Consider the following 19,758-nt stretch of genomic DNA (forward strand, 5'->3'; position numbering starts at 1 on the left):
AAAGAAGTGACATCATCAACGGTAGAATTCTTTAAAAAATGCATTATGCTCGAGCAGCTTTTCCAACTTGCTGCACACTTCATTTCATGTTTCTATTCTCGTTCCAGCACAGCAACCATATATACAGTATAAATATATGGAGCTGTCCAGTGCTGAAAGTAAAAGGACTATAGCACAGCACCCAAGCAGCATGGTGCGTGAATGATACATTTCCCAACATACATGTTGAATAAACCCCTCGCCCTTGTCCTAACAGAAAGACGAGAATAACAGAAAATACAGTATAAATGAAGTCCATATAACGTTGAGAAATTGTATGAGAAATTATGGATTTTATTTGCTAACATTATCAATTTAACATCGCGATGCAAGAACAATCACTGCATAAAGCAAAGTCATCGAGTCAGCTCCTTAATAAATGGCACTATTACTTAGTATATTATTATATGGAGGTATTCATTGTATTTGTGGTGACAAGATAACGTTCACAACTGTTAATAAATAACATGAATATTACAATATAAATGCCTTAATTTAGAATATTAACAATATTTTATTACACATGTACAATCCCATTTCCAACTAGTCTCTCACATAAAACGGATGCACACCTTGCAGGAGTAAAACAATACAAGATGTTCATTCTAAAGTAGGGCAGGTCAGGTAAATAAAACAAAAATGTTTTGACAAATCCTAACTTCCTGGCCTACATTCAGCTGTGTCACTCCACTCATCCCTCTGTCCAGTATGTGCACGTTTATTTATTTTCTAAGTAGGAGAGGCTCTGATCAACACCAGTCAGAGTTTCACATTGAAAATGTAAATGCCAGTCCATATTCACTCTATTCTTATTTACTGAGAATAAACCATGTTGTCCTAAATGGTGAGTTGACCGACAGAATGTCCATCTAAAGGATAAACACCACAATGACCTCCACAAATGTTGACGTTTCACTTCCTCTTTTACCAGCACATCTCCTGCAAAAAAAGAAAAAAGACAAAGGACATGCATCACACCGATGTGTAAAACATAATTCCTAAAATAGTTCAGTGAAATTGGATTTACCTGCACTACAATCCCTTCTACCAGTCTCAGACCCAGGAGTCGAGGGGTGGAGGTTTGCGCTCCACCAGGCCCACTGCAGGCCTTCCAGCCCGGATGAAGTGCTTCCTCTCTGGGATACTCTACAACAAAATGTGAGTGTGTGTTTAGTTAAATGTGAGTCCCCATTGAAGAACTCCTGACCTTACGTATAGTAAGGCGCTCTGCACATTGTTACTGACCTGGAGAGGCTCTCTCTCCATCATGTGGCCTGGCCCATCACCCACTCTGTCCCCCTGCTCCACAGTGGAGTATCCATCTGTGGGAAAGACAGAGAGAATACAATAATCAAAGGCCATTTTACATTCAAATGACAAACAAGGAATAGGCACACCCACACTTATGCTGAAGCTACAGTCTCATGGTGACCTTGATTTTTCTCCATCAGAGGCAGTGTGATGTCATCATAGCCTGACTTTCCGCTCTTGGGTTTTTTGGGCATTCCACTAGTTGTTGGCTGAGAGTAAAAAAGAGAGAACACACAGTATGCCATTAGGAACTAATGTTGTCCCATACAGTGCTCAAGTTACAAATCAATAACAGAGTTGTGTTTGTGCCACCCATTTGGACTGTGTAGTGAATGGGGAATACAGCCTTCTACAGCATGCCATGCCATACCTTAAAGTGGCTCTTGTTCCAGCCTCCCTTGTAGAGACTGTTTCTTAGGTCCTTGTAAGCCCACACTGTCTGCAGGACATGAGATGCTGCTTTGGTCTCTCGCCCAGATTGGCTAGCAAAGAAACAACAGAATCAACCAGAGCCAGCATAAAGGAGAAAGCACAGCACTGTGGACTGAGCATCTAGCCAATTGAAACCAACACCATATAAGATATTATGCTATGAAAATCTACCTTGTCTTGTTGATGGCTACCAGTTTCTGGATGGCGTGGCCCTGTATGAGACCTCGGGCGTTCTCAGGGCTGTCTGAGATGATCTCATGGATAGTGTTCAGAATGGCCACCACTGTGTCCCCTTCCAGGTTCTTGGCTGGCCTCTGTTGACCACAGGGCAGGTTACTGACCAGGTCCCTCATGGCATAACTCCCTGTGGGGAAAAGAAAATGGTCAAATCACCTGTGTGTGTGTGTGTGTGTGTGTGTGTGTGTGTGTGTGTGTGTGTGTGTGTGTGTGTGTGTGTGTGTGTGTGTGTGTGTGTGTGTGTGTGTGTGTGTGTGTGTGTGTGTGTGTGTGTGTGTGTGTGTCTATGTACCTATGAGGTCTTTGTTGCAGCGATCTATGGCCAGGTTGCGGAGAGCAATAGCTACAGCCCGGACCACTTTATCACCATCTGAACGCAGTAGCTCCACCAGGACAGGCAGACCTTTCTCCTTCCTCACTGTAGCCCGGATGTAACTGGACCACTTTGAGCAAAGGCACAGAGAGAGAGAATAATAGAAGGGTGTAATGTATGACATTTTGTAAAGTCCTATTGTGCAACTTATTATTATTAATACATACTTTTATACACATTATAGTTTTTCAACCACAATTCAATCACACTTAATCAACCCTTCACACAGAGAGCAAGAGGGAGAGAGAGAAAGAGAAAGGGGATGAGAAACAAACAGTCTGTTCTCCCACAGCCTCAGATCAACTGCTTCTACGATTGTTCTTCACTCACAGCCCAGTGTCCTGCAGCGAGGTTCTGCAGCGCTCCGGCTGCTGCCTCCAGGGTGTTGTGGTTCTGACTGCAAGTGAGGAGAGACAGGTACAGCCTCACAACCTCTGGCTGGTAAAGCAGCTCCAGACCTACAGAGAGGGAGAGAGGGAGGGAGGGAGTGAGGGAGGGAACGAGGGAATGAGAGAGAGAGAGAGAAGCACAGAGAACTCTCAGATACATTGGAACTGGTATGATGAAACACAGTGCTTTTCAAGGCACCAGTCAACAGAAGGTTGGATCAGTAACCAGCACATACAGTTAAGCACTTAAAAAGCTAATTTCAGACTTCATAGTGAAACACAGATGAGATAAAAACTGATTACTTGTCCCATACTGTTTGTTTTATGTAGTAGAGTATACATTTTCAGACAGGTTGGAGTTTTGCGGCCAAAGTGAGAAGACTCTAAGCAGGACAATATGAAAAATGCAGTGCAGTTTCCTATGAAACTTTTTTTTTTTTAATTCTTCACATTTTCAAACAGTCCATCTATATTTTCCAACGGAGCTATACATTTGGGTGAGGTTTTTTTCTCCCCGGAGTAGCCTCGCTTCACTGCCAAAAATGTCAATGTCAAGGGCCTCCCGGGTGGCGCAGTGGTCTAAGGCTGTGCCACCAGAGACTCTGGGTTCGAGCCCAGGCTCTGTCACGACCGGGAGGCCCATGAGACGGCAAACAATTGGCCTAGCGTCGTCCGGGTTAGGGAGGGTTTGGCCGGCAGGGATATCCTTGTCTCATCGCACACTAGTGACTCCTGTGGCGGGCCGGGCACAGTGCACGCTGACCAGGTTGCAAGGTGTACGGTGACACATTGGTGTGGCTTGCTTCCGGGTTGGATGTGCCCTGTGTTAAGAAGCAGTGCGGCTTGGTTGGGTTGTGTTTCGGAGGACGCATGTCTCTCAACCTTCGCCTCTCCTGAGTCCGTGCGGAAGCTGTAGCGATGAGACAAGACAGTAACTACAACAATTGGATACCACGAAATTGGGCAAAAAAACCATGTCAATGTCAAATACAGGTAGCCTAGTCAAATAATTAACATCCAACATCCAATTACTCTCTCACGGGAATTCCACTAATGGTCCATATGTAGCCAAATGACACTGCTGCTCATTCTGTTGGCTCGAAAATTGATAAATGGTATAAAAAAAAGTAAGGCCAGAGTCCATAGAGACACATACCAGCTCTACTGGTAGTACTGCTGCTAGCACTCTACTGTCGATGACACAAGCTGTAATTTTACATTTGTTGTTAGGCCAGCTAGCATGGACACTGACAGTTGTGAATCTGATGCAGCCGAAGAGCTACTGCTCCCTTACCCGGGAAAGCACGAACAACATCGAAGAGGCGCAAAGATGATGAGAACTACGTTGATTGGGAGTAGTGCCTTTCCTCAGCCACAGTGTGTTATACTTGCAAAAGTACTATCTCACAACTCGATGCAACCTTCACTCTTGCGCAGACATTTAGAAACAAAACACTCCAATTTGAAAAATAAGCCTCAAGAGTTTTCATCAAACAACACTGTTTCACGACACATCAGTGACATGGCAGGAGATGTTTTGAAACAACTACTGCTTCGCATACAAGCCAGTGAATTCTATGCATTACAGCTGGATGAGTCAACAGAAGTGGCGGGCCTGGCACAGCTCCTGGTATATGGCCGTTACATTTATGGGGCGTCAATTAAGGAAGGCATCCTCTTCTGCAAACCACTGGAAACCAGGACAAGAGGAGAGGATATTTTTAAAGTACTTGACAGCTTTGTGACATAAAATTGACTTTGGTGGTCAAGATGACAGGGAGACAATGTGGTAATGCGCGTCCAAGCAGTTGCTCCCGACACCACTTGGACACCTGACAGCTTGAAAAACATTTTGGACACTACAGTGAAAATGGTTAACTTTATTAAAGCAAGGCCCCTGAACTATTTTCCTCACTATGCAATGATATGGGCAGCGACCATGTAACGCTTTTACAACATACAGAAGTGCGCTGGTTATCAAGGGGCAAAGTATTGACACAGTTTTTTGAATTGAGAGACGAGCTTAAAGTTTTCTTTAATGACCATCCTTTTCACTTGTCTGGTCGCTTGCATGATGATGAGTTTCTCACACAACTGGTCTATCTGGGTGATGTTTTTTCTCACCTGAATGATCTGAATCTAGGATTACAGGGACTCTCCACAACTATATTCAATGTGCGGGACAAAATTGAGGCTATGATTAAGAAGTTGGAGCTCTTCTCTGTCTGCATTAACAAGGACAACACACGTCTTTCCATCATTGTATGATTTTTTTGTGAACAGGGTTAAGGACAATATCAAATGTGATATAGCGAAGCACCTGAGTGAGTTAGATGCGTAATTACGCAGGTACTTTCCCGAAACAGATGACACAAACAGCTGGATTTGTTATCCCTTTCAAGCCCTGCCTCCAGTCCACTTACCGATATCTGAACAAGAGAGCCTCATCGAAATTGCAACAAGCGGTTCTTGAATTTAATCAGAAGCCACTGCCAGATTTCTGGATTGGGCTACACTCAGAGTATCCTGCACAAATCGCGCTGTTAAGACACTGATGCCCTTTGCAACCACGTACCTATGTGAGAGTGGATTCTCGGCCCTCACTAGCATGATAACTAAATACAGGCACAGACTGTGTGTGGAAAAAGACTGAGACTCTCTCCAATACAACCCAATATTGCAGAGTTATGTGCATCCTTTCAAGAATACCCTTCTCATTAAGCTGTGGTGAGTTATTCACAATTTTTGATGAACAAATAAGGTTTTATATGTAAGATGGCTAAGTAAAGAGCAAAATGATTGATTATTATTATATTATTATTTGTGCCCTGGTCCTATAAGAGCTCTTTGTCATTTTCCACGAGCCGGGTTGTGACAAACTCACACGCATTCTTATGTTTAATAAAACAACATTTGAGAGACTGCTGACCCTGATGCTAGAGGGGGTACGCAGCTGGAGGTTGAATGTTTGAAGGGGTACGGGACTATAAACATTTCGGGAACCACTGCTCTAGAGAATATATGTAGGCTTACACAGTTAGGTTATGAAGCTCAACATTATTATTGGCTTAGTATTTCAGAAAGACTATACAGTATAATGTGCACAACATAGATAATACCCCCAATTAAAGCTCAGCCATGTTTGTGTGTGTACATTTTAGATATTCACACTGCTTTTATGTTGAAGGAATATTCTGCCTTGCAAAAGGGATGTGGACTGTGCATGATATTACAAATGCATAAAGAAAACAACATGTCTTTTCCAACACTAAACTTTCACGCAAACACCCCAACTACATGTAAACATGGATCACTATTGCATTATTAACCAATGGGTGCTTCGGGCTCCAACTCTTATCAGCTCTCTGTGCGCTCTTGTCTGCTACAAACGGTACCACCACTCACTTCAACAATATTCACAGACTGTATTATTCTACCGGAGTGAGAGGCTTCTAGCTACACACACATCCCCAGTAGTCATGCTGGAGTATAGAAGGAATGCAAATACTCAGGAATTCTCTCACAGGCTGCCCTCCAGAGGCTTTCCAATGATATTCAGCCAGCTGAAGCCGAAGATGCTGATAGGCTGCCTCTGGCTGGGAGACTTACGTGCTGTCTAATCCTGACCTAGGCATGTAACCTTCTTATCACATTGATTGCAGCCGCAGGCAGGAGTGTGGGATGGCTCCACAGCCAGACACACAGGTTCTGTGGAGGGTATAAGATTTTCTACAGACCTGTATAATACCTGACTGGCCACACAGGTCCATCGAGCAGTGCCCGTTCCCTGTGTCATCAGAAACCTTCTCACACAAATGCTGGTGGGCCACGACCAAACCTTCCCTCTAAACCTGTCTGGACTTCTACATCAAAAGACATCAACCATGCTCAGGGAGTGATTTTGTCTGTATGTGTATATTCATGTATCTGACTGTGTTCCAATGCCATATAGAAGAGAGTTGTATAATCGAATCAGTTATACAACTCTCTTTTTTACTAAGGTATAATCTAATCAGTTATACAACTCTCTTTTTTACTAAGGTATAATCAATCTTCTGTTGGAACTTCTGAATGTCAATGACTAGTTTAGAATCCTGTCAATAGTCTGCGATATTACACATTATATTTGACATGAAAAAGGCAGCTATAGTGCCTTATCATCACATTGTGGCACAAAATGCATTCAATCGTCCCTTCATTTGATGCTGAATATAAGCTCTACTAGCTGTCTATACTGCTCCATCTCAAACACAGAAGTACATTATTCACAATATAAGTCTCTTGAGTTGCCACAGCAGTCCCATCAAGCTATTCCATATTGTATTGTACTCATACAGTAACTGACACATGGTACGTTTGTATGGACCATGTAGTTCTGCCAAAACATTCAGACAACCTATTGTTATCTCTGAATGTTTCAAATACAATCCAACCACTTCAAGACAGTACAACACATTGGAAACTATTCTACATCATGCACAAATACCCTTTCAAAAGCCTAATGCCAAGGTTAAGGCTTTGTACAACGTACGTCTTTGGAATGCATCTTGAAGTTACATAAATGCATGTCTTGAATCTTGACCAATCCACAGATCCCTAAAGATGTTCCATACCTTTCATTGGTTCTGTGCGTTTGGGTAAATCCAGAGTACCATATTTTTTATCACTTGGTCCATTTCTCCAGCCTAGACAAAACACACACACACGCAACCACGCGCACGCACGCACACACACACACACACACACACACACACACGCACACACGCACACACACCCACGCAAACACACACATACACACACACACACACACACACACACACACACACACACACACACACACACACACACACACACACAATAAATAGGAAAGATCAAAACATGGAAAGTGTATAGAGACATGGAATGTGTAGAAATCTTTTCTTACAGTGTGCCAGAAAACCCTAGGTCTTCCATTGAAGCTCAGGTCTTGAGGCAGACAAAAGGGCAAGCAACCACAGAGGTCCTGGTTTCTCATAGTTGACAGAACATTATTATGGATTTTCAGATTGTCAAATATCATTCATTCAGACAGACTTACTTTGACTGAACCACTCCTCTATTGAATGGGGATGGAAGGAAACAAAACAAAAGATAAATAAGGAAGACAGTTTTGCAACACAGAGTACACACCAGAAATCCCACAATTCTACTGCGTATTACGTGTTGTGCAAACTGCTTGACAACCATTCATATAGCGCCATCATGAGGTCAGATTCAACTCACCCTTTGGCTTCTTCCCTCCAAAACAGTCTGCCTCCTTCTTTTTCTTCTGGTTCCCTCCTAACCCTGGCACCTGATTGGCCACGGGTTCCTGAAATCTCTCCGCCCCCGGCACCTCTTTGTGGACGTGGTAGGAGAGGTTTCTCAGGATGCAGACACAGTTCTCTACCGACTGAGAGAGAGGAGGATAAACAACACAAAGATGCTCATCACAGACAGCAGATGCATAGAATATAGGGAGGGTCTGATTCTCATTTGTGGTCAGGAATACTTTTGATTAATGTACTGATTCTCATTCTGGCTATAGTGTTTTCGTTGGGATTTACATGTGCTCAACTGTGTCTGCGTTCACCTTATTGTCGGTCTCCTTGTGTGCGACAGCTGACTGAAGGGCATGGAGGAGTGCGTCCACCAGCCCCTCACACTCCCTCAGTCTCTGCCGAGCCTCTGCCCCATCTGAGCTCACATTCCTGGGGGAACACAGCTCTATTAGTGGGGTGGATGAAGTTAGCATAGCACCGCTATCAGTATCTCATTTACCATTACGTCCCATTTAGAAACGTCCAATTTAGGGAGCAATGAACCCTGAAATAGTTCTTGTGTAAGGTTCCATTATCTTTTCATCTATGTAGCTGCTATACTTTGCCTGAGACATCCTGAGGTGTTCTTGAACACGGTGGTCCACTCTGTCTCCTGGGGTCTGGAGTGCTCAGTAGGGTCTCTCCTCCAGCCAGAGTGGGGGATGATGACCTCATCAGTCAGTGTCTGGAGCCCGTGGTTGATGATCATCATCTTCAGAGGCTCATGGGAGGAGAGGTTCCACAGGGTCCCTATAGGTAAAAAGTATACGCGATTTGTCCGAATGCTATACACAAGGTGTTTGGGTAATCAGGGTGAATCTTTTGTCATAGGCTCACTGTACCTGTGACCAGCTCTCTGACCTCCATGTTACTTGACTTTCTCAGCAGTCTGACCAGGGCGGGGATGCCGTCACAGTTCTTGATGGCCACCTTGTTGTGGTGGTCTTTCCCGTAGGAGATGTTCCTCAGGGCTCCACAGGCCTTGCGGTGGACCTCGGCTTTAGGGTGGTCCAGGAGGCCCACCAGTACTGGAACCCCCTTCAGCTGCCTGACGTCCTGCTTCATGTGGTCGTTCTCGTAGCACAGGTGCTGCAAGTAGGCGGCGGCGTTGGACTTGACCGGGTCCATAGGGTGGCTGAGCATGGTGATGACCTCCCTCAGGTTGGGGTCCCTCCAGCGGGGGTCCTTACGGATGCTGTCCAGGCTGACCATGCTGCAGCGCTTGTGGGGGAACTGTAGGATCTGGGCCCTGGACATGGCCTGGAAGAAGGAGCTGGGGTCTCCGTCCACCTGGGACATGAGGGCCTCCTCGTATCCCCCTCTGGAGAAATAGAGAGTGAAGGAGAGGTTAAGTGGGGGGGGCTGAGACAAGGACAAGAGATGGGCCTATATGTAGAGACAGACAGAAAGCACAGAAAGCAATTTGATGTGTTCTCTGAATAGTTGTGCAAACAGATATTTTATCTGGACAGCTTGAGTTCCAGATAGATGGAGAGAAAGAGAGAGAGCAGAAGACAGGCGTTGGAAGCGACGGGGCGCTAGATAGCTAAGCATCCTCTGTAAACAGCTCATTGGCAGCTTACAAGCTGAGTAAAGTGCTGCTGTCAGTCAGTGATACAGGTGTAACCTCCTTATTTATTGACTGGTGGCCTCCCCTGATTGTTACCACCTGCTCCTAAACTGCTGGCCATCTGTCTCGCCCCACCACATGGACTACAGCAGCTAGAAGCTCCCACTGAGGCTCAACGCTATGGAACGCAATATACAGAAGTCCACTCATGCAGTTTCAAGCCATACTGAGCTGTGTTGAGTCGTATAGTAGAATTTTCTAAGTCTCCTCTTTTTTTTCTTCTTTTTTTAAATGTGTCCATAAGCTACATAATCGGATTTTGAGGGTCAGTGTATGGTGAAGTGTACTCTACAGGGTTATCTCTTCACTGAAAACAGCATTTATGTGGTGAATGAAGATGATGATCGTGTACTGGACTGTTCCATTGGTCAGTAGCAAACAATACGCAGAATGTGTCCTCCTTTTCAAATGACTACCTACACACTGCAAAAATCAATGCCCTGTCTTGTCAAGGGTAAACTCATTTACAGAGAGGTTATTGATATTTGCGCGCCACACATTAGATTTCCTTTTACTACTGTCCATTCTCTGAATGTAAATAACTCATTTTAATGGGAATAAAGGACTTTGACTTTGAATCAATGGATTCCATCACCTTTCCATAGAGCTGACATAACAAGGTCACCAGTCTTTTTAGCTTGGATATGCTGCTAGGGAGTTCTACTGTCATGCATGTGCCGAACTAGCTAGCCCATATCCTAACCTGGTTCTGGACGGCTCCATCAGGAGCTCCATGGTAGTGATGGGTCTGAGATAGTGGATTCCCCCCAGGGTGGCGTAGCTGGAGGTGGGGTAGTCAGCCTTTACATCCTGGGCGTCCCCTGGTCCTTCCCCCTCGGTCTGGTTAGTCAGGCCCCCCTGGCCGTAGTTGTCCCTGGGTAGGGGCAGGGTGTAGTGGCCTCCGGGCTGGGTCTGGTAGTTCCTGGAGGGCCAGTAGGTGTGGAGGGAGCTATGGTGGACACCTCCTCGAGACAGGCTGCCATACCCAGAACACATATCACCTCCAAGGCCAGGAAAGGGAGGGTCGGGGAGGGTGTAGATGCTGTTCTGCCTCTCAGGGATCTCTGTGTTGGGATCACGGTCTGTGTTGTTGTAGGGAGGGGGGAGAGTGGTGATGGTAGCAGTGGTTGTGATAAGGGGGGTGAGGTACTCAGAGGAGTGTTGGACGTTGGTCAGGGGGCTGGGCTGCAGAGATTGGTTGTCTGGACACATGGGAACCTGGGTAACCGGGGGATGCTGTGGGGCTGGGGGAAGCTGTGGGGTGGGTGTGTCTGCCTGGTCATTCGCCAGCTCCACAGCCTTGGGGTCCTGTAGGGAGGAAGGCATATCGTTCATTTCAATACACCAGTCAGACTGCCCCAACTTTGGGATCTAATATTCCATCTCCATCACAGCCTCAGCCAAGTCTATGAGACGCCATCCTAAAGCTGCACTCACTGCCTCAAATAACCACATCCACGTTTATCGATACTACCACCAAATCTACTACTTTTTCCCCAACAGCAGAGAGCACAAAATGGCACAGTTTGATAAACATTTAACCCTGCATTAAACAAACCAAAAATCCCCCACAAGCTCTCGTCTCACAGGAATTATCCATCATTTTTATTACAACAGATTTCTGGCTTTGAAGTAGGCGAGTAGATAATTCATTCTGCTTGGCTGCCAGTGAATAATGTATTTCCCCAGTTGGAAATGAGTTTAGATTGGACTGTGATGAAACAAGCTGAGGTCCAGCTACTGTTGAGTACTAGAGTAAATTGCAGGAAATTAAAATGGTCTGTTTGATGGAAGTGGATTTTGATGTTAACAGTTTCACAACCACCAAGACCAACACGCAATCTGTGTTTTTATCTTGCACAACTATGAATATGATATAAATATGACTCAAATAGTCTGATGAATAGTTTTGTGGAAATTCTACACTAGGATAAGCTTTGTGGCATTCTCTGGCCCTGAGATACAATAGTGTTAGCTGCTACTTCCCCAAGGGAAATTCTGGCAGCTTGGCACAATACAGCCTTCAGTACAAAAAGCTGTCTGGGGCCTTTAGGTTTACATTCTGTTGAATGGCAATTTGTTTCTGGCGGATGGTTAGGATTAAAAACACATCATGGTTCACCACAGCTGCAGATGTATTACACTATATAGTTATTGTTTCCAATTGTTCTGACATAAATCGTAATGCACAGGGATGGGGTTTTATTGGAGATATAATGGAGGATTAATCCATGCTTCAGATTCCAGTAGATAATGATTACAGTATGATCCTGGGAGAGATGTACTGTAGAGATCAACTGGCTGAGCTTAGACAATGACTGATTGCTAAATAGGGGATCATAGGGGATCAATATATTGAAGAGTGGGAACCTCTGTGTGTTGTGGTGCCTCTGTCTCTGCAGTGGAGCTGCCATTGGTGGAGGTGACAACAGAGGAGTTGGAGGTGGGTGTGTTCAGGTCATCGTCTGCAGGCTCCACATGTGATTCCTTGGTCTCCAGGGTTATAGCCGACAGAGACGAGGGCCCCTCTGGGATCTGCTCCTACACAACAGAGGAAAGCGTTAGATACACACTCCTACGCAGCAGGCAAGCACATAGCACAGGGTAGAGGGTTGGAGACATATCCTAGTACAGACCAAGTGCAGGGTCGAGAGTTTGATACACAGCAAAGGGAAGATATTTAGTTAGACATCCTAAGTGTAGGAGAGAACGTTTCAAAGAGAAAGAGATTGAGAGAGAGAGAGAGAGAGAGAGAGAGAAAGAGTGAGAGGAGAGGAGAGGTAGAGTGAGAGGAGAGGAGAGGTAGAGGGAGATAGAGAGAGAGAGAGAGAGAGAGAGAGAGAGAGAGGAGAGGAAGATAGAGAGAGAGGGAGAGAGAGAGAGAGAGAGAGAGAGAGGAGAGGTAGATAGAGAGAGAGGGAGGGAGAGAGAGAGAGAGAGAGAGAGAGAGAGAGAGAGAGAGAGAGAGAGAGAAAGAAAGAGAGAGAAAGAGTGAGAGGAGAGGAGAGGTAGATAGAGAGAGAGGGAGAGCAAGAGAGGGAGATTGAGCGAAAGAGAAGAGGGAGACAGAGAGAGAGAGAGAGAGAGAGAGAGAGAGGGGCGGGAAGAAGAGAGAGGAGAGGGAGATAGAGATAGAAAGAGAAGAAGAGAGAGAGAGAGAGAGAGAGAGAGAGAGAGAGAGAGAGAGAGAGGGAATAATAGAGAGAGGAGAGGGAGATAGAGATAGAGAGAGCGAGAGAGGGAGAGAGAGAGAGCGAGAGAGAGAGGGAGGGAATAAGAGAGAGAGGAGAGGGAGATAGAGATAGAGAGAGCGAGAGAGGGAGAGAGAGAGAGAGAGAGAGAGAGGGGGAATAAGAGAGAGAGGAGAGGGAGGAGAGGGAGATAGAGATAGAAAGAGAAGAAGAGGGAGATAGAGATAGAAAGAGAAGAAGAGGGAGAGAGAGAGAGAGAGAGAGAGAGAGAGAGAGAGAGAGAGGGAATAAGAGAGAGAGGAGAGGGAGATAGAGATAGAAAGAGAAGAAGAGGGAGATAGAGATAGAAAGAGAAGAAGAGGGAGAGTGCCCAGTATCCTTTGTAAAGAGAGGGAGAAATAAAGACAAACTAAAGGTGACAGGACGGTGAGAGCAAGAGAGGGTATTATCTAAATGTGAGAATGAGCTCCAACTGTTTAATTAAATCAGCGTTTGTTTGACCTCTCTTGAGACCCTCTCACCCCGTTGACCAATCTGCTGCTGCCATTCTGCTGACCTTTCACTTCCACTGCTGACTGCTCGCATATTGTTCATTTTTAAGCCCTCTCTTTCAAACACCTCCTCACTGTATAGTGTAAGACACAAAGCTATTCAGCCTTTCCATACTGATGTGTGGGGAATGGCAAAGAGGAGAGCAGGCTGTTGTAATTTTGGAGGTTCAGGTGCTGAGAGACTTGATTTGTTAAAAGAGTAACGATGCCATTATGTGGATTCATGAGGAGGAATGGTTTGGCATAAGTACTGAGATACAACAATGTCCTGTCTTTAATCAGCCCTCTCCAGCAGCTAGCCTGAGACACACAGAGTCATTTACTGATTTATGCTTATTTATTTAAGTTAACTTGGGGATTGCATTTCCCCAAACTAGGAATCTATTGAATATAAAACATAAACAACTTCAAATGGATCTATAAAGAGACTAAAGAGGCATAAAATATGAACAAAAGTACCCATAATTAATGTTGACTTGCTTTAGCATACTAAATACTGTTCAGACATGGAAGATTCTGTTTTGATCACATACTAATACCCAAGGGTGTCTGAATCTGAGATCTTATTCAACATGTTAATGAGCAGAACTCCATTGATTTATGTGCCAATATCTCTTGCAAACAAGCAGATAATCTGACATAAAATGCATTGCATCATATCTCACCGTTCTAAATGAAAGTGCTCTTACTGTGCAGGAACAAACGAAAATATCAGGTTTGCCTGTAAGGCCTCGATTCAATGAGGATAAAAGTGATATTTCCAATTGAGATGACATATGCAGGGTTTTTACCATGAATGCATTCTCTACGAACATGGGAACATTGCCTTTCAATTCCGATCTCGCTATAGTGCTGAACTTCTGCGATATGGATTGAATCGAGCCCTTACAGAAACATACTGTAAATAAAAGTGAATTCAACAGTATTCCAACATACTGTAGATAAAAGTAAATTCAACAGTATTCCAACATACTGTAAAGAAAAGTAATTTCAACAGTATTCCAACATACTGTAGATAAAAGTAAATTCAACAGTATTCCAACATACTGTAGATAAAAGTAAATTCAACAGTATTCCAACATACTGTAAATAAAAGTAAATTCAACAGTATTCCAACATACTGTAGATAAAAGTGAATTCAACAGTATTCCAACATACTGTAGATAAAAGTGAATTCAACAGTATTCCAACATACTGTAGATAAAAGTGAATTCAACAGTATTCCAACATACTGTAGATAAAAGTGAATTCAACAGTATTCCAACATACTGTAAATAAAAGTGATTTCAACAGTATTCCAACATACTGTAAATAAAAGTGATTTCAACAGTATTCCAACATACTGTAGATAAAAGTGAATTTCAACAGTATTCCAACATACTGTAAATAAAAGTGATTTCAACAGTATTCCAACATACTGTAAATAAAAGTGAATTCAACAGTATTCCAACATACTGTAAATAAAAGTGATTTCAACAGTATTCCAACATACTGTAAATAAAAGTGATTTCAACAGTATTCCAACATACTGTAGATAAAAGTGAATTTCAACAGTATTCCAACATACTGTAGATAAAAGTGAATTCAACAGTATTCCAACATACTGTAGATAAAAGTGAATTCAACAGTATTCCAACATACTGTAAATAAAAGTGATTTCAACAGTATTCCAACATACTGTAAATAAAAGTGATTTCAACAGTATTCCAACATACTGTAAATAAAAGTGATTTCAACAGTATTCCAACATACTGTAGATAAAAGTGAATTTCAACAGTATTCCAACATACTGTAAATAAAAGTGATTTCAACAGTATTCCAACTTCAACGAATCCAAGGTAAATAGTAGGAGGCTGCATGTAAAATAGTCCTCAGAATCTGCAGTTATAAAACTAATTAATGTGATGGGAGAGCTGATTCACACGCAGCCTCCATTTCCCAAACATAATGTCCTCATCTTCATGCAAATAAATCTGTCATAGAGAGAAAGAAGGAGAGATGAAAGCCCCATGGTGTGGACACACAGCAGAGAGAAGGAGACAGAGTGAGAGAGAGAGAGAGAGAGAGAGAGAGAGAGAGAGAGAGAGAGAGAGACAGAGTGAGAGAGAGAGAGAGAGGGGGGGGGGGGAGAATGCCGTCTTAAACAGCCCTGGAGGGATAAATGATTGGAGCAGAGATAAATAAATAACTAGCTGGCTAAAGGCAGGGTATCTCTGTTCTCTAAGGTAGACTTGATGGAGGGATTGAGATATGGTAATAGGGTTTGATAGAGGCAAAGAGGGATGTATAGTGAGGTTAGGGACTGTGAGAAATTCCCACCTGGCCCTGTTTTTAGATTAGCCTTTCAACAGATCCAGAGCCTTCCAACACTGTTCCTCCATCACATCAACCAACTATCCTCATATGTCTACAGATTTGCTGCTGTTTACAAATGAGATGCAGGAGATAGATGTTAGAGGCACTGAAGCAGGGGACAAAGTGACACGATTAGAGTCTTGTTCCAGCCAACTGTCAAATCAAGGCTGACTGCACCACATTATAGTGGAAAGGCCAACAGTCTGATCTTCTGCTGAGTGAGTTCAGATTTAGTGGCCGGCTCAAGGGCACTCCAGACGCAAGCCACATTTAATACTTGTCACAAGCTCATTACGATAGACGAATCATGCAGGGGAGGGAGAAAATGCATGCCCTCTATCTCAACATTAATGTAGCTCAGAGGAGAAGCTGCGACCCTGTTGGAATTACCACTGACAATGCAGTCAATTTGTCTTCATCAGATAGAGGAGAGAGAAATGTGTATCGCTCCAGTACTTGATGTGAAATGACTGTGTGCACAACATTGCGGTAAACACCGAGCAATAACTTGTCACAATTAGACCCCCTCCCAGGGTTCCGAATTAGAGGGGCAAGAAGTTGGCTTGTTTTTGTTTTGTTGTCAAGACGTGGGAGGAAAACATTCTCTGTCCACATTACCCAAACACAGCATTACCCAAACACAGCATTACCCAGTCACAGCAGCCTCAGAGAGCCACTGCAGCTAGGCATTACAGCATGATGACATCAGGATATCCCATCTCATTCACCGCTGTGCCAAGACTCATTTCCATTGAGAATGAGGACACTGCTCATCCCTTGTCTTTGTCTATGCAGGATGCAGGAGCCAGGAAGCCCCCTGGACAACGAGCAGTTCAATACTTGCATGGATATATTTCATGTAATTCTAACTTCCAGTGGCTTGCTGGCGGTGTGCTGGGTGATAAAAACGTATGCAGCAGCAGCACATTCCCCTGTGGGCGGTTATCACTCAGTCTCCTCTCATAATGTTACCATGATTGACAGCCTCTCCATATGTCCTGCAGCATACACACTGAACAGAGGTGTTAAGAGCATGTCCCTGAGCACACACAAGTAGACTGAGGGGAGAAAAGAACGCTTTCCCCTTCATACTACGAGAGAAGCCTATAGCTTACCGAATAGAATAGAATACAGAACAGCTGTGGACTGGGCTCCTGTAGGAAAAGCGTCGGCGGGAAAAGAGGGAGGGTAGTGGAGAGAAAACAAATACTAAATCAAAACACTTACCTCTTTCACCTCTGCAGGCATTGCCAAATCCCTTTGATTAGCTTTCCTACCAAACGATGGACAGAATCCTTCCCCAGTGAGAAGAGAGCACCGCGTCTGTTCCCCTCCTCCTGCTGTTTTCTCCCCTGACTTTTCCCTTTCCCTGCGAGCATGGAGGCAGTTCAGACATGAGCAGCCATCCTTCCTCCCGGGCTCTCACTAACGCACGTACGTGCACGCAGGCATATCCACACACTCTCTCTCTCTCTCACACACACACACGCACACACGCAGACACGCACACACACACACACACTCTCACATGTTCACACAGTGATCTCAGATTGATTCTGCACTCTCCCCCATGAAAGAGATGCTGAATCAACAACAAAAAACTGGCAGTCTCATCATTACACACCCCTCTCTGCTGTCATACAAACAGCTGTATCCAAGGTTAGTAGCAAGATGTTGGTTAAATCAAACTAAAATAAATACTGCTGAACCCTATAAGAAAAGGGGGTGAGTATATCCAGTTAGCGGAAAGCAATCTGCGTGCTTTCTCCCCAGTAGCCTTCTTCTCTCACTCACTCACACACACAGTTCCCTCTGGGCTGGCAAACAGATGCAGGTGGAGCAGGAAAAAAGGCTGCTCCAGCCCAGCCCCGTCACCCATGTGCAGGGCAGAGGGAGGGACGGATGGGAAAAGGAGATGGAGGGAGAGAAGGATGGAGGGATGGAGGAGAGGAGAGGAAGGCAAAGGGTGCAGCAGACAAAGAGAGGCTACCCTGCACACGGCGATAACAGCCTCGAGTGAAACTAGATATTTGCATGCAATTCAATTAGACAACATTACATTTTAATATTAAACCCAGTAATCTAAAGAGGCACTAACATCTAATTATTACCCTATAGTGATCTGTGAAAACACCCTTGAGTGATGTAAGCTCCTACTCATGCTCTGTGAATTGCAAATCCAAAACAGAAAGCTAGACATAGTGAAAAAAGAGACAAATATTAGACTAAATGGTGATAGTCTAATTAGCACTTGCTCAAATGCATGGACATGCTGTGTATTGCTAGCTGTCCCCCTCAATGACTTGAATCTTACAGTATTAGGATGGCTTATGAACGACAGTTTCAAAACATACAGATGAAAATACAAGGGGGACAGCTAGCAATACACAGCATGTCCATGCATCCCACACAGATACACAGCATGTCCATGCATCCCACACAGATACACAGCATGTCCATGCATCCCACACAGATACACAGCATGTCCATGCATCCCACACAGATACACAGCATGTCCATGCATCCCACACAGATACACAGCATGTCCATGCATCCCACACAGATACACAGCATGTCCATGCATCCCACACAGAAGCACTGCATGTATGGTACGTACAGTACATTGTACAGTACAGTAGGGGGATCACGCGCTCAAATGGACACGCATTCTGTCATGCTCAGCGTTACATTCCTCCACATCCATTCATTCCCACGTTCTCTCTATCACACAGACACATTCCCTTTCATCCGTTCTAAACCCCCCCCCCCCACTGCCCCCCAGCCACCTCTATGAAAGTCTGATGTGACCGAGGCTAATTCATTAGCAGAATTAACACGGAGGACCCGCGGGCTTCACAACCCAGCTAGTTTAATGAGCAGAGCAGTTAACATCTAAGGACAGCTAAAATACACTATTATAAGATGATGAAGATTGTAACCAATGAGATTCAAGTAAAGTGGAATATTGCTGTTGACACAGCAGCAGCGTAGTCCAACTAAATTGAGCCACATCTGGAAATACCAATAAAGGTCAACAGTGAGCCGTAACATGGGACAGTGATCTATACTCAGTCACTGGTGTTGGCCAGTGATTACCAATCTTTTTCGGTTATTGTACCACCAACTGAAGATTGCTCTGCCCGGAGTACCTCTGAAGTATCCCCTCATGTGTATTTTACCAGTAAACCTATGGTCTCATGAGTCTACTCATGTACCCCATAGTACCCTAGGTTGGGAAACACTGATGTAGGCTATGGCAGGACCAGGCAACTAAAATAAGAAAGGGTCATATATCTGGGACTTGAGAGAACCCGTTGGGCACAGACGTCAATTCAATGTCAATGTCATTTCATTTAAAACGACGTGGATACAATGTCGATTCAATCAGTGTGTGCCCAGTGGGAAGGAGGTTTTCCAAGAGTGGAGCCAGTAAGCTTGAGAGCCTCTCCGCTCCGACTACTAATAATACTGTGCCCGACGTGCTGTCTTCCAGTTAGAGGTACCTGCAAATCAGAATAATCCACAGAGAAACAGGAAAAGGAACTTCAGGAAAGGAAATTCCCCCGACGCAGACAGTCCAACAAAGGGCCGAGTGAATGTTGAAGTTCTATAGATAATATATGAGATACAAGTCTCTTTGAATTGTGATAAATAATGAATGTAAACCAGGGCGCCCCAGAGAGCTGAACTACACAAGGTGTTATGATTTATACTGGGCCTTCCTGTCAAGTGTCACCACAGGAAACGCTTCATCATAAACAGCCCAGGGAGGAAATGAAACGCTTCAATGGCACGGGAAATCTGAACCTGGCAATCAACAAGGCACTGATGACCCTGATGGATGGGGCATATCAATTAGGAGGAGAGTGTGTGTGTGTGCGTGCGTGCGTCTGATGTGAGTGTGCATGCAT

At 44.4% G+C, this 19,758-nt stretch overlaps 1 protein-coding gene across 1 annotated transcript; it reads right to left on the bottom strand.

The window, feature by feature from the left end:
• Positions 1–480: 480 nt before the first annotated feature.
• LOC139409995 (splicing regulator ARVCF-like) lies at positions 481–17,252 on the bottom strand. The gene is made up of 17 exons (XM_071155413.1): positions 17,075–17,252; positions 12,121–12,291; positions 10,454–11,058; positions 8,963–9,441; positions 8,687–8,870; positions 8,393–8,510; positions 8,044–8,212; positions 7,859–7,876; positions 7,395–7,466; positions 2,723–2,850; positions 2,312–2,462; positions 1,954–2,146; positions 1,721–1,832; positions 1,472–1,559; positions 1,285–1,361; positions 1,067–1,185; positions 481–978 (listed from the first exon to the last, which is right to left on the bottom strand). Exons 1-16 carry the CDS (start codon positions 17,093–17,095, stop codon positions 1,093–1,095), a joined length of 2,679 nt encoding a protein of 892 aa, XP_071011514.1. The 5' UTR covers positions 17,096–17,252; the 3' UTR covers positions 481–978; positions 1,067–1,092.
• Positions 17,253–19,758: the final 2,506 nt, after the last annotated feature.

Source organism: Oncorhynchus clarkii, chromosome 5 (genome assembly GCF_045791955.1).
Source record: "Oncorhynchus clarkii lewisi isolate Uvic-CL-2024 chromosome 5, UVic_Ocla_1.0, whole genome shotgun sequence".
Lineage (NCBI taxonomy): Eukaryota > Metazoa > Chordata > Actinopteri > Salmoniformes > Salmonidae > Oncorhynchus > Oncorhynchus clarkii.

Bases quoted from the DNA above. Each gene is read 5' to 3' on its own strand.
- LOC139409995 (XM_071155413.1), bottom strand. From the start codon at position 17,095: ATGCCTGCAGAGGTGAAAGAG. The intron at 12,292-17,074 runs GTAAGTGTTTTG...TCTGTTGTGTAG, and splicing joins TGCCTGCAGAGGTGAAAGAG to GAGCAGATCCCAGAGGGGCC. The intron at 1,560-1,720 runs GTATGGCATGGC...TTTTACTCTCAG, and splicing joins GGAACAAGAGCCACTTTAAG to CCAACAACTAGTGGAATGCC.